At 47.2% G+C, this 14,201-nt stretch overlaps 5 protein-coding genes across 5 annotated transcripts; 2 read left to right on the top strand and 3 right to left on the bottom strand.

Annotated features, from left to right (window-relative positions):
* Positions 1–921: 921 nt before the first annotated feature.
* N7479_005740 (AP-2 complex subunit mu) lies at positions 922–2,375 on the top strand (the record flags this gene model as incomplete). The annotated part of the gene is made up of 3 exons (XM_057253436.1): positions 922–1,258; positions 1,317–2,307; positions 2,369–2,375. The coding sequence occupies 3 exons, from the start codon at positions 922–924 to the stop codon at positions 2,373–2,375; spliced, it is 1,335 nt and encodes a 444-aa protein (XP_057107298.1).
* Positions 2,376–3,169: 794 nt separating this feature from the next.
* Positions 3,170–3,973, bottom strand: N7479_005739 (uncharacterized protein; the record flags this gene model as incomplete). The annotated part of the gene is made up of 1 exon (XM_057253435.1): positions 3,170–3,973. One exon carries the CDS (start codon positions 3,971–3,973, stop codon positions 3,170–3,172), a length of 804 nt encoding a protein of 267 aa, XP_057107297.1.
* A 3,658-nt stretch (positions 3,974–7,631) lies between these two features.
* Positions 7,632–9,622, bottom strand: N7479_005738 (putative C2H2 finger and ankyrin domain protein; the record flags this gene model as incomplete). Its single annotated transcript, XM_057253434.1, has 2 exons — positions 7,632–9,520; positions 9,574–9,622. 2 exons carry the CDS (start codon positions 9,620–9,622, stop codon positions 7,632–7,634), a joined length of 1,938 nt encoding a protein of 645 aa, XP_057107296.1.
* Positions 9,623–10,362: 740 nt separating this feature from the next.
* On the bottom strand, positions 10,363–11,523 carry N7479_005737 (uncharacterized protein; the record flags this gene model as incomplete). Its single annotated transcript, XM_057253433.1, has 2 exons — positions 10,363–11,091; positions 11,158–11,523. 2 exons carry the CDS (start codon positions 11,521–11,523, stop codon positions 10,363–10,365), a joined length of 1,095 nt encoding a protein of 364 aa, XP_057107295.1.
* A 1,112-nt stretch (positions 11,524–12,635) lies between these two features.
* Positions 12,636–13,730, top strand: N7479_005736 (ankyrin repeat domain-containing protein; the record flags this gene model as incomplete). Its single annotated transcript, XM_057253432.1, has 1 exon — positions 12,636–13,730. The coding sequence occupies one exon, from the start codon at positions 12,636–12,638 to the stop codon at positions 13,728–13,730; it is 1,095 nt and encodes a 364-aa protein (XP_057107294.1).
* Positions 13,731–14,201: the final 471 nt, after the last annotated feature.

Raw genomic sequence — 14,201 nt, 5'->3', positions numbered from 1 at the left:
CTTTTAATTTTTTTGGGGATCTGATACCTTTCTTTTATATCTCTTCTGTCGGCTTCGTCTACATATCCTTGTTGATTCCCCTATGGGCTACTTTACCCTGATTTCTTTATTGTCATCTTGACCGTGCCTCTTTGTCCATATCTGGCTGTCATACCACATTCTCACCTTTAGACTTGATAGCATACTGAAAAGTAATTACATTGCGGATTTGCTCTCTATCCGCTTCAATGCTCACTCCATGTTGATGTTTAATAGGAGTATAACAACCTAGATATAGAGCTCATATTTTGGTAGGCGCTTCTTCAAATTCTCTAACACTTGTGAAGGTTAAGACTGAGGGTATCCCAAGAACTAGTATAGGCCATGATCGACATATTTGATAGAGGTTGATATGAGGGATCAAAGCTGTTTACGCACTTCAACGGCTTGATCCGTGATAGTCATTTTCTGGGGCTCTGACAACGAAGGCCACGCCTCCTCGAGTGTTTGGCCATATATGCGTTCGTTCATAACATAACAAAGTGTCGCCCATCACAATCAACCTAGTCACGCAGAGCCTTTGAAACAGGGATGTGGGTATAGGTTGCCAGGTAATTTGTTGTTTTGACTTCACCTTCTGCTTTTGGACCCTCGTCTGGGCGATCTTTCAAAATCACATCAGAACCGATGGAGCAAACGCCCCGATCAGATGCACCATAGAAAAGGCTAAGGTGGCTATAATAATGGTACCTGTGTTGCTTATCGAATGCCCAACCGCATGCAATACAATCCTCAGATGGTTCATTCATTGCGGTTGAGGGGTTCAAGTAGTTCAAGAACCTCTCCTTTTATACCTCAGGCGGTGTCGATCCACCCCACACCCCTGTTTCCGCAGCTCTCCAACTCCATCCCCCCAGGAGCCACTCGACTCATCACAACAATATGCTCTCGGGGATCCTCATATTCAATCAGAAGGGCGAAAACCTCATTTTTCGCGCCTTCCGCAGCGATTGTCGTCCGCGTCTAGCCGACATCTTCCGCATTCAAGTCATCTCCAATCCCCAAGTGCGCTCGCCGATCCTGACCTTGGGCTCGACGACTTTTAGCCATGTCAAGCACGAGAACATCTATTTGGTAGCTGTGACCAAGAGCAATGCCAATGCCGCGCTTGTTTTCGAGTTCCTCTACCGGCTGATCATGCTGGGAAAGAGCTATTTCGGGAAGTTCGATGAGGAGGCCGTGAAGAACAATTTCGTCCTGATTTACGAACTGCTCGATGGTAAGATGTGGGAAAGGCCCAATTATCTAGAAGCAGACCCTAACAATTGATGGTACAGAAATCCTTGACTTCGGATACCCCCAGAACACCGATCCAGATACCCTCAAAATGTACATCACCACTGAAGGCGTCAAATCCGCCATCGCAAACTCCCCAACAGACTCCTCCCGAATCACCCAACAAGCAACAGGCGCCCTCTCTTGGCGCCGCTCTGACATAAAATACCGCAAAAACGAAGCCTTTGTCGACGTAATCGAGGATGTTAACCTCCTGATGTCTGCAACAGGCACCGTCCTCCGTGCCGACGTCAACGGCCAGATTGTTATGCGCGCCTACCTAACGGGCACCCCGGAATGCAAATTCGGCCTGAACGACCGTCTCCTCTTAGACACCGGCGAGACATCCAGCAATATGAACAACCCCGGCGGCGGCAACGGACTCGGCACATCAAAGACAACGCGCGCTGCGGCAGGCTCCGTCACGCTGGAAGACTGCCAGTTCCACCAGTGCGTGAAGCTGGGCCGGTTCGACGCAGATCGCATTATCTCCTTCGTGCCGCCGGACGGCGAGTTCGAGCTAATGCGTTACCGCGCAACAGAGAACGTCAACTTGCCCTTCAAGGTGCATCCAATTGTGCGCGAGATCGGTACCACAAAGGTCGAATACAGTGTCGCTATCAAGGCGAATTACAGCTCCAAGCTCTTCGCTACGAATGTTGTTATTCGTATCCCCACGCCACTTAATACTGCCAAGACTACGGAGCGCACGAGCCAGGGCCGCGCCAAGTATGAGCCCGAGCAGAACAATATTGTCTGGAAGATTGCGCGCTTCTCTGGGCAGTCGGAGTATGTGCTTAATGCTGAGGCAACTCTTACTTCTATGACACATCAAAAGGCTTGGAGTCGCCCACCGTTGAGTCTTTCGTTTAGTTTGCTTATGTTTACCTCTTCGGGTTTGCTGGTGCGCTATCTTAAGGTCTTTGAGAAGGGTAACTATAGCTCTGTCAAGTGGGTGCGCTATATGACTCGCGCAGGGAGCTATGAGATTCGGTATGTGTTTTATCTTTCCGCTGGTTATTATTTTTGTCGCTGACTCAATTTCTTCGTTTAGGTTCTGATCATTCTCGACTTCGAGGTGATTTTGGCTCCTGTGGAAGAGAATTGCAACGAGCAGTGTTGATATCAATGGACTTGAGTCCCATTTCATCTTGTTATTTTTACTTTGCGCAGCACAACTGGTGTCTGGCGTTGGATGGAGCCATATACATACTGGATTTTTCACAAATATCCAATTCTTCCATTTCCCGTACCTTGAATATACGTACATGTGTTTGCACATGAGTTTGAGGCTGAACCTCAGGGAGATTTAGTATTATGGCATAGGTGTGACGTTATAAGTTAGCATGCTTTCACTCTGCTCTATGTATATATACCCTGGATGATTGCAACACTAGCATGCATTTTGCAAAAGTCAAAACCTTTAAATTACTATCTTATAGCTGTTAAGAGTAATAGATAATAAAAATATATATGTCAAGTTGGTAGTAGTAGATAGTAATACAATTTCCATAGGCGCAAACCAAAGAAGACGTGGAAGATTAAGTCACACAGAAATGATACTACCTATATGAGCAGGAAAATAAGCAGAATAAAGCATATCCACATTAGTCCGAGTAGAACTGAATTCCCAACACCGGACAAACGAAACAAGCAATTTGTGCTAGTCAATAGACAAACCGAAAATAAAATGAACAAGTCTCACAAATACAAGAAGATATGATAATACAGGGGTGTTTTGGCAAAGAAATCAAGGCCGAGTCAGGCCAATGGGAATAGGGTCAGTCACAGGATTGGTACAGAGATCATATAATACATTAATAAAAAAAAGGGTAATAATTGCAATAAGCAATGTTCAACGCCGACGCGGGCGCAGGCCGACACGACCCTCACCAACGAGGAACTGCCACCTGGGCCCGACGTGGCTGCGACCCATTTGGCGCGCACAATCGTCCCATTCTTGTTGGGGGATGCGGAATTTCTCGAGAACCAGCTCGATAAGTTGTTGGTCTTCTTCAGGGGTCCATTCTTGTGGAGCCGAAGGGACACACTCTGTCACCTCGATGGAGGGTAGAGGCGCGTCTGGATCGATGTGTGCGCCAGCTGAGATGCCATAGTCCATCTGGCGACGAGGAGGAGAGGGAGGGGATTGGGTGACAGGAGGAGAATGTAGGGAGTAAAAATCTGTTGAGGAAAGGCCGAGAGGCATATTGTAGGGAACGTGACGGCAGCGTTTGGGAGTCGCGAAGCGGTTGCGCTGGCAACTCAACTCCGCATCGCTGTCATCGTCATCGAGAATATCGCGGCGGCGCTTGTTTGCGCCGCGGGCGGGCGCAGATGGAGGAGGAGGTGGTGTTAGAGCGGCGGTTCTAGGTGGTGGTGTTTGTCTAGGAGAGACGGGTCGTGCGGCCTTGTGCGATCGCGGCGAGCGACGGGGTGTGTTGAGGGGGAGGGGGCTCTGGAGGCGTTGGGATTTCACTGATCGCGATGAAGGAGTGGGCGATCTGTTGAGTAGAGACTGTAGTGCGCGGCATGTGCCGAGAAGACCGTTGCCCGATGCAAATCCTATGTCGGATGGGGCAGGTGTTGAGAATAGGCGACTGGGGGTGAAGCGAGACGACCGGCGCACATCGCATGGGAGGGCGGATGGGAGTAGCATGATTGTAGATATATATTTAATGCGCAATTTGGGTAGTTTGAAGTTGGTTTGAAGATGGATAGTATCAAAGAGAGAGAGTCAACGTCAAGTTGTTGCGCGGTCGCGCGATTTGTGGGTAGACTGCGATTGCGCCGGAGGCGGTTATGATGCGCGACGAGGGAGTTGGGGATGCAAAAATGAATGGATGATCTTTTCGTTGAAATGCGCTTCGATTTGCACCTTTTCCGGGGGATGCGACAGCAAGTTGGTGATATGGATGTTTTGGAGCGAGTGTTGTAGGGAGAAGTTGGAGGGGAAATGCGGCGATAAAAAGAAAATTGGGGCCGCAAACGGTCAAGCGAATGATCTCCCGTGCAACGTCAGGTTTATTTTCGGTCACAAAGAATGTGTTTGATCTATTATTGATTTCAAGTTCAGACAAGTTCTAAAAGAACTATGAAACAGTTGTAAAAGAAAGGGCTGTGAGAGAGATCTCAAAAGGATTTAAAGAAAGTGATGATAGGATAGGAATACTAGATAGGAACTGGAATGGAGGTCTTTCTATATACTTAGATCTACAGAGTACTACAGAGTACTTGATGAAGGACTCGAAACTGTAGAACTTCCAGTGAAACAGTATACTAAGGGAGTCTAGGACAAGAGGGATTACATGCAAGGTGCATACAAAGAGAGGGCAACAGGCACGAGGCACCCCTGAGACACTTTTTCCAATTACATTTCCTATTTGGGAAACAGATCGACCTCATTCACTCATGTTTCTTTGAATTTGTTGCATGATCATGATTGTATTGGCGTATTGCAATGGAATGGTGTGCATTGAACTTCTGCATTAGGTATTAGACTGTATACCAAGTGTCCGAGCACAGCCCTGGAGGTTAGACGCCCTAGGTTATAGTTCTTTGATTTCCTAATCTCCGTCTTTGCCACTGGGGGATGTCGCGTTTTAATAATCATCTGAAAGAGGGTGATATTCCCTTCCTACTGTTCTCCTACCATTCTCGTACCCTTCACCAGCCCAGGAGAGTTGTTCCCTGCCATGCCAGCCCTCTAGGACTATAGGGCTTTTAAACGCTGTCACTTGTAGGGTCATACTATAATCTGTATGGAGTACAGAGTACTCCGTACATAACTTGTAAATACTAGCTTAATGGAGGTGGAATGCTGGCATTCATAATTTTCAGCGCGTTGACGCGTCTCGCGTTTCGCGTAGCGCGACGTGACGCGCCAAGAATATGGATGTGCCCTAAAAGACGTCCGTACTGTATGGAGTACTATACTCTACCTATGGACTACAGTGTGAATAAACGGGATACCCCTCGTGGGCCAATGCTTAGAATGCCATGTGCCTTGTAAGATCAATCAGGGTCATCCCACTCGGGGGATTTTCTATACTGTACGGAGTACTGTAAGAAACCTTTGTTTCTCCTTGCAGGGCGTATTCAGGCCAGCTCGTGCGAAGATATAGCCTGCAGTATCTTGCAGAGCGTCTGCATCTACCATATTGTGGGGTGCAGACTGGCTGCACACTGCGGCCGACAGGCCATCTACAGATCTATAATACATAGACTCATTGCTATGCTTACTACGGAGTACAATGTACAAATATTTGGTAAGTAATTCTCCGTACAAATCGAAAAAGTGTGTCTACTCCTTGGAACACCGCTTACTAGAAGGACTAATACCACCACTAAATCCATGAGTATTCAAAGGGGCCTAGTCCTATCTACAATTCTCACTCTACTCCGTACTCTGTATCCACCCTCCATTCCAAGACCCATGCTCCCAGCCACTGATCAAAACCCAATCTCATGCAAGGGGTAGCCCCATCCCACCGAGAGTGATGGGCTCAAAAGTTGCTCCTCGAATTCAGTAAAGGGAGGCAAAGGATAAACGGAGTACAGTACAAGTGATAAACACAAAATCTACGTACATAGTAGGTACACTGGATGTTTCCAATTCCCAGGGGCTTCCTCTACCCTATCCATGGATGCCATCTAAGCTTCTTTGAACCCTGTGGCATTCATGCAAGACATAAGCCCCTTTCCACAGGCCTTCATGTCGATCATCTCCACATTCTTTTGATCTGCTATTGCCCTAATGTGGCTGGGGTTGTAATTACCCCTCTTTGCCTCGACTCTGAGCTCACAGAGCAAGATATTAAGGGTTTACAAGTTTACCTTATGTCCTCATCGTCTCAGACATCGCTTGATATAGATCTATTGGCTGTTTTCTTGCCCCATCACTCTCTCCCTGTCTTGCTTTCTGGGCCAAATATGTGTGATTCCGCTGGCGATCACCCCTCCAAGGTCCGGCTGGGTGTTCTACTCTATTGATTTTCATAGAATCAAACTTAATTTACCCTGACTTTTCTAGCATTTTAAAATGGACAGCTTGGTTCACAACACTCGAGGTCTACCACTTGTCTTGCAAATCGAGATCACCTACTCCGATCCATGTACAACGATGAGTTTGCCTCTCGCTCCACTACCCATTAGGTTTATCGCAAGTCCAAGTGGCTGAGTGGTTTGCCTTCATGGTCTAGTTTGGTCATGACGTCGGTCTCATATCCCTTCCATATTGAAATATGACATTCCTGGTAACAAGATTGATATCCGAAGGTCTCCAGTTCGATCCTGGATGAGGGCATATTTTTTTAGCGGCACCGTCGCCGCATCAAACAGCCGCCGACCCATCCCGCAAAGAAAAACCATCAAGTATCATCGCACTTGGCAGACGGACCAGCTCCGTATCTGACACATTTGCATCCATTTCACCCGTGAAGGACGGGCAGCAAACCGGCGATTGCATCGACACTTATAGTTAAGAATACCTTCTGTGGACATACAATATGCTACATCCGACGCTCGGCCCAATACCCCATAGGAGATCTCAGGATGGGCTACGCCATGCTTCGCCGGACGTTAATCAATACAACAACGACAACGACCACCCTTTGGCCTAAAAGTGAGACCATCCTTCCAAGCTCGCTACCGATCAACACCCCCTATTTCTGTATCGAGTTTCCCCCTCCTCTCCATCCCCTGTTCTACTCTCACAGCCACACGATAAGGGACCGCTATCCTTTGCGGTGGCTACTAACCCTACCCGAGACACAGGGATAAGAATAGAAAGGCTTTTTAAGCAGAAGTGGACTCACCACACTGGACCCTGACTTCATAGTAGCCAGTGGACCGTGAAAGCCCTTCTCTCTTATCCATATCCGTGTATCCTAGAAAGAGTTATTATTGACCATATACCTGAAGGATCAATAACTATTGCCTGTGTAACTTGCTTCCTAGGGATAGCCATTGAGTGGCGATGAAGTAAAGTCTCGCTTTGCAGATGATTATCCCCGATGATACTTTTTAGCTCTACAACTTTTAAGACTGTTTCATGTTTTCAAGTAGAGAAGTTCCAGGCTCATCGCTACATAGGAATAATCGCAATGACCCCAAAACGATTTCCGCTGTTGAGAATGCAACAAGTAACTGCCAGATTGGGGAGGAAGAGAAAGAGATGCTAAAGATGAATAATGTTTTCTTCGCCCTATGGCAAGCCCAAAGCCAATATCTACATACCTGGGAATGGAATATTCATGGCGCTAGTCACGCCTTCAAAACTTCAAAACTTCAATGCTCAAAGGGTATATAACAAAGTCTCATTGACCTTGCATTCTCCGGAAGCGCTCCTCCGCAGCCCTCGCTCTGCGCTCTCTCTCCAATCGCATCCTCATCTCCGGCGTCATGCCTCTAGTCTCTTCATCTCTCTTTTCGGCTGCGGTCTTCTCAACAGCGCCCACAGTACGACCACCAGATTTAGTCGTTCTCGGCCGTGCCGCCTTCGCAGACTCTTCACGTTTCAGGCGATCCAAGCTAGCCTTGCGCCGGATGGATTCTTCCTCCTCGGCGATTTTGCGTTCTTTCTCGGCTCGGCTTTCAGCGTCGGCTTTGGAGACCGCCGATGGAACCTTAGCTGTTTCCCAGTCCCATTTTGACTCGCCGAGATCGTGGCGCGCAATGCGGAAGGCGTCGCGCGTGGCTCGATCACCGGTGAGTTCGAATGGAGTTCTGCCTTCGTTGTTGACTGCCGTTGGATCAGACCCGGCTTTTGTAAGGAGGGCCATGACTACGGCTGGTGCATCGAGATTTGCAGCGAGATGGAGAGGTGTGGGGCAGCGGAAGTTTTGTGGTGAGTCGGCGGGCGTAAAGGTGAAAGAAGGAGGTATGGAGTTGTTTGAGATATAGGACATAAGGGCGGGAACCTTCGAGCGGCGAATAAGTGCCTGTAGTTGGGATGTGTGCAACAAGGCAGCTTCTTCTTCTTTCGAGACCTTCGGCTTCTGTGGTTGCGGTTTTGAAACAGGTGTAGATAGTTTTGATTCCTCCTCTAGCCGCTTGGCTTCAGCCGCGGCCAGTGCCGCTTGGTCCACCTCGCTGACCTTCAGTCGGGTCAACTCCTTGAAGGACCGCATGAGCTCCCCTTGAGTTGCGCGGCGAGTATTGAAGGGGAACCCTCGAATTCTGGGGTCGTTATGTCTAAGGACCTGTCCGTCATATTGACCGAAAAGTGTCCTTCGATTTGTCTTTCCCGTAGCTCGAACGAACAACAACTCGGCTGTGTCAATCATCTCTCGCCAATCTGACAACACTTCTCTGATATCTTTCTCAAGTGCAGCCTCATTGTACCGGCGCAGACTTGAACCCGCCGAATGAGCAGGACCGCGCGACGAATCACTGGCAGACTGGGAGCCACCCTGCTTTCGCCGCGTTGTATATCGGTGGAACGTTTTGTGCGCAATGACCCGAGCCTGTCTGTCTTCAACTCCTCCTTGCTTTCGGTGAATCTCCGGCGCTAGCGAAACCAGCATAGCCGCGAAGTGACCACCGCCGATCATGCACATGAAAATGTGTGGCCCTGAAGTAGCAGGGTCCGGCACGTTGCTTGCCTTGTTGGTGCGCGCTTTGATTGGCGTGAGTTGCTTTCGTCGCAGAGTATCAACCAGGTGAGCGGGCTCCTCTTGCTCTGCATTTGAGAAAATAGCCCTGTAGATGCCCAGGGATTTGTTTGATGGCAACCCCGAGCTAGACAGCCAGAATATAGGGTGCTTCGGAGCGATTGGTGTCTCGTCCATTTCTGGATTCTCGTTCGGGTGGGACAGCTTGGCTTGCTTTTTCAGCAGGGCGGACAGTGTTGTGCCCGCGGCTCCCCCTGCATCCTCCTCCTCTGACTCCTCTGGCTCGGAACCTGATATAGACTCATCTAGCTCTCCAATCGCCTTCGCGAATTCAATTTCCTCCAGAGGCGCATTGCCGCGCAGCTGGGCTTTGATATTATACCGGTGATGGTCTGAGCGGACATGGCTGCGCTGTTCCTGTACACTGTTGTAAGAGACCTTGCAAAGGGAGCATAGGTTGGAGGTTGCGATCGCAGAGTCCTGCGCTGCTAGTTCGAGTTCTGCCGTAGAGGGTGTGGGGTCTTCTTCGGCGACAGGTTGGCTTGTGGTCTTGGCCGTTAAGCTTGCAAGAAGTTCTGGAGGCAGATCGTACACTAGAAAGATCAGCGGAATGGACCGATGATCACATGAGGTTTTGGAGGCATACCATAGAGTGGCCTTTTCAAGAGCTCCTCCATTTTAGTCGTGTCGACCATGATGAGCTTGGCGAAAAATGTGTATATTGAGATCGCGGTGCCCCTCCAATGACGATGATAAATGGGCTCTTACCGCCTAAGAGCAAGGCGGGCACTACGTGGACTCTATGCGCCTCGCCGTCGCATTTATGTCTACATGTAGATATCAAATCTGCAATAATTCTGAGTCATATTATGAATCTTTGCTCAACCTCCTTTAGGACCCCGAAAGCGTTGTTTTTCTATCAGTAATTCTAGGCTTATGCGCAGCCCTGGAGGCGGGCTGTGCTCAAAGATATCAACGAGTCGGCCTCCCGATTAGGAAATTTTACCCATGGACTTGATTTTCCTGTGCCGTTGGTATTTTATTTGGCGTCTTTGTAGAGCATCATTCTTGACAATTTTGTTTTCCCTTCTATAGCCCTATTTCTACTAACGTTATATGAATTTTTTTTCATCTGTTGTCATCATGTGATTTATGAATAAGATGTGTCGATGACGTCATAATATTTCTATTGTTCGAATATACATACATACTCCGTACAAGATCCATGTCTACTTCGTCTGTTGTACAGTAATCTACCAACCTCATACTCGCCTTTCAAGTGTGACTTTTGATGCAAGCCTAGATTAAAATCAATAACTTATCCAGGAAGTATTTCCAAATTGCATGTTCCCAGTTCCCAAAATAGTATCAGCAGTAAATACGGGTATCTCCTACACGGAGTGGCATAACTAACATCTCGCTAACCAAGGTCTCTTCAGAAATTGCCCCGAGGAGCTGTAAGATTAGGAAGCCAGAAGTCTTGGTAAGTAATCAGATGGTCCTCTACCCACAGGCGCCAACGTCCAATTTGGAGGCCGCTAGATTTCGAGTCATATGGTGTAGTGAGCCATGTGTAAAAAGGGTCAATCTCCAAAATGGCTCTTCCTGCAATGCCTCGTTCCTGGCTTGATGCCTGCCGACTTGTACGCGTATAACCCAGAATGATGCCATTTCCACCAGAACCGGGAACAATGTTTGCTATTTTTTGCGCGAGCTCTTGGACACGCGTTTGATATCTGAGTATGGTGGAAATGCTAAAGTACTGTCGGTCCCAATCTGTAGTGAAGGGTGTGAGAACAAAAACTTTGGGTGCGTAGATTGCATTCAAGACGCCGGGATTCTGGTCAGTCCCAATCAGATCAGTTACACTTTGTGCATGTATGGTTCCATCTCGGAGGGAATTGAACGCATTTATTGTGAACAAGTTGTCATCGGTTGGGTTAAACTCCTGGTCAACAAACACAGGGCTCTCCCAAATGTGCGAAATGTACACACCCTTTTCGGATGCTATGATCACCGCGGTGCATCCGTATATGCCCTTCACCCCTACAGCTGAATGACCAAATAATGGATAGTCAAACCATTGTGCAGACACTGATCCAAGCTGGTCAATCCAAATTGGTGCTAAGTTCCTGACATAGCTGCTGTAAGGAGTAGAAGTGTCCTGGGAAGCATATGCAATCAACGAACTGGTCTTCATTCTCTTATCTCAACTGCTAGAGAGACTTGCCTTGGAGACAGGCTGTGTTGGACTTGCGGCTCCACTACGTTTAGCAATCTCATAATTTTCAACTGGTATATTAGTGGTAATATCCGTTGAGGCCAAGCTACAATGCTCGATTCTGGCCACTACTCCCATTCTCACACTACCCAGAGGGCCTGTGCTCGTAGAGTTTGGCTGTTCGCAAGTATCCGGAAAACATAGTATTTGAGTATCAGTTGTTGAGTTGAAGCTGGGGACTGAGTTTGTTGATCCAATGACAGGGTATCCAATAGTCGTGGCAGTAGTTGAGGATGAGCAGGGTGTTGTAGAGACAGTGGAATAGTCACTAAGAAGGTCCTCCAGGGTGTCGCTAATGGTTTTAACATCAACCATATTGATGCAATCTGAAACGAGCTCCAACCTCTCGTCGAGACAGGACGATGTGGTTATGATATCTCCAATAGAGCCCATTGGACCTCTCCTTTTCTTTGCACCACATTCCGAGGACAACGAAGAATCAGCCAGGTCGAATGTGAGATCGTCAATCTCACTCTAAAACTCTTTACTTTTCCGGTTCGAGCAATGTAGATTTTGAATTCGATACCTTTGGTTCTGACAGAAGAAGTGGTGGGAGAATAATTTGTGAGGATGAAGGCAAACTATGCTCCTATTATCACTGATACTTAAGGAACAATTATATGACGGTGGTTAGGCTATTGCATTCAAAGAGATGTGTAGAGTTGCTGCTCAAGATAATGACAACAAAGCTTGTTTGCTAATGCAATGGGATGTGAGCAAAATTTGTTATGAAGACTACTTCCTATCACTAAAAAGCTGAGAGGCTTTTCGTTTTGATTTGGAGACAATTCAGACTTTTAGTGATAAATGGTGTGCCATTAGAGTCAGGAATGAAAGATACTTATTTACAGCCCCTGGGCCCTCTCTCTAGTAAGCTTTTGGTCCTAAGGATGAGCTCGAGATAATACAGAGTAAAGTAAAGCTGACAAGAACATACCTGATAACCAACACGACTGACTGTGAATTCTGTGCTATCATGTCAATTGAATTAGACAGAAGTCTTGATTTAAGCAATGACTAGAGTAAAAGTTACATGTTTCATATGATATTAAGAAGTATCATTCTAACTTGGATACTTCCTCGGCAATTTTTAACATTTTAACCTTTTTTATCATCATTTGTTCAGTGAGATCTCTTTAACCGAAGCAGATTCAACCCATTTAGACCGAATCGTGCTTAACGGATCAGTGTGTTGATCCTCAAGGCACATGTGCACGTACGGACCCCGTTAACACACAACGTTGATATTCCGTCCTAATCAAGGCCTGGATCCTTGATTGGTCAATCCATATTCGAATGAAACTATTTATTTAGGCCGTCACATGACTAGCATCATAAGGCCCATTCATCTCTTTCAAACAGCTGCCCTCGTCAATATCCCGACTTGGACAAAATCTAATACATGAAGACAAGAATTTACCAGCACTATGGAGGACATGCCATCACAGCAGCAACTTCAACAGCAGCTAATTCTAAGAGCACGCCAACATCAAATGCAAATGATGGCTACTAAGCAACGACCAAGCTCCGGCAGCCACAGCGACACTCCTTTACGACAGCAAATGCAGCCTCGATCAGGAACAATGGGGTCTAAATATGATGACCTGCCTAGGCTGGAACCCGCTGATTTTATCTTCATTGGTGAGCATCCTCAGTCGGTTGGTCTAGTTCCTGCCTTCTTTGGGCCCTTTGAATCCGCCTGCCAGCACGGCCCCATATCCATAATTCAATCCATTGTCTCATCCAAAAATTTCACACCCGCTTTTCTTCATCATGGTCTTACACGTGCCCTACGCTCTGGCAATACTGAGATTTCTCGTTATCTCCTCGAGAGTGGCGCACCAATTGTTCGCGAAACTCCAAGCAATATCTTATTTGGACCTTTGGAACAACAAATCGCACTCTTTGAGCTCTTGACCCAGCATGGATGGACTCCCAACACCCCAGGCTATTACGGAAGTGTCCTGCTCCCTCGGACTGTCAAGAGTCTCCCTGTTCTTCGTTGGTTTCTCGACCATGGAGCCAATCCCAACCTTGGTGCGCAGCAAACTAGCCATGACAGGCGTGGTGGGCCAGATATTTCCTCGTGTGCTGCACTCGAGGCAGCTGCAGCTCGTGGAAAGGTTGAGGCTGTGCGTATGATTTTAGATGCGGGCGCTAAGATCCAAAATGGCGTACCACTACATTATGCCGCTGGTGCTTGTCCTCCCGGTGCAAACCCACATACTGGTCGCGTGGCCCCGAGTCGGGAATTCGATGCCAGCAGGATTCCAATAATGGCACTACTAGTTGATCGTGGAGCTGATGTTAATCAGAGAGAAGAGTCGAGACACATGGTTGCACAGTACGCGATTGTGTATGCAGTGAAGGCAGGAGCAGTTGAGCGGGTGACATGGTTGTTAGAGCATGGAGCAGATCCATATATAAGAGGGAGCTTTGGTAGCGCAGCTGAGTATGCGCGTGCCTCGGGAAATCAAGAGATCACAAAGGTCATTGCCGAATTTACCAAGGAAAATGTTTGACATCTGATGTTTTATATACTATCTGTAACAGTAACTAAGCGTGAGAAATATACATATATATTGTACTATGATGTTTTGAAGATTGGTTGTTTGATAGAAGAAGAAGATATAAAACAATTCAGCATTAAATATGCATTACATATATACAACATACAAAACACATATCATTTTGACCGTTTTAATTAATTAGTGACTGGCATTATAAACTGTTCTAGAAGCATCAACTAGCATTGATAAGCCAAGTCTTGGAAATAGCCGCATCGGTCTTAGTGCGAACTTATCCCCGAGGATTACGTCGTTTTAGATCACGTGATAATGTCTTAAAAAAAAATGTACTCGACAATTGAGGCTATTCAGGAGGATGTAGTTTGATTTATGTTGCGCAAGTTTCATGCAAGAACTCCAGAGACCATGCTTTTATGCGTACACGTACAATTGTAGTAATCCGACTTTCATAGGCTGCAATAAGTA

This window comes from Penicillium vulpinum (genome assembly GCF_028829585.1).
Source record: "Penicillium vulpinum strain IBT 29486 chromosome Unknown utg000003l_segment0_segment0, whole genome shotgun sequence".
In the NCBI taxonomy this organism is placed as follows: Eukaryota; Fungi; Ascomycota; class Eurotiomycetes; order Eurotiales; family Aspergillaceae; genus Penicillium; species Penicillium vulpinum.
The sequence above is the reverse complement of the archived record's forward strand: the minus strand, read 5'-3'. Positions and strand labels throughout refer to the sequence as shown.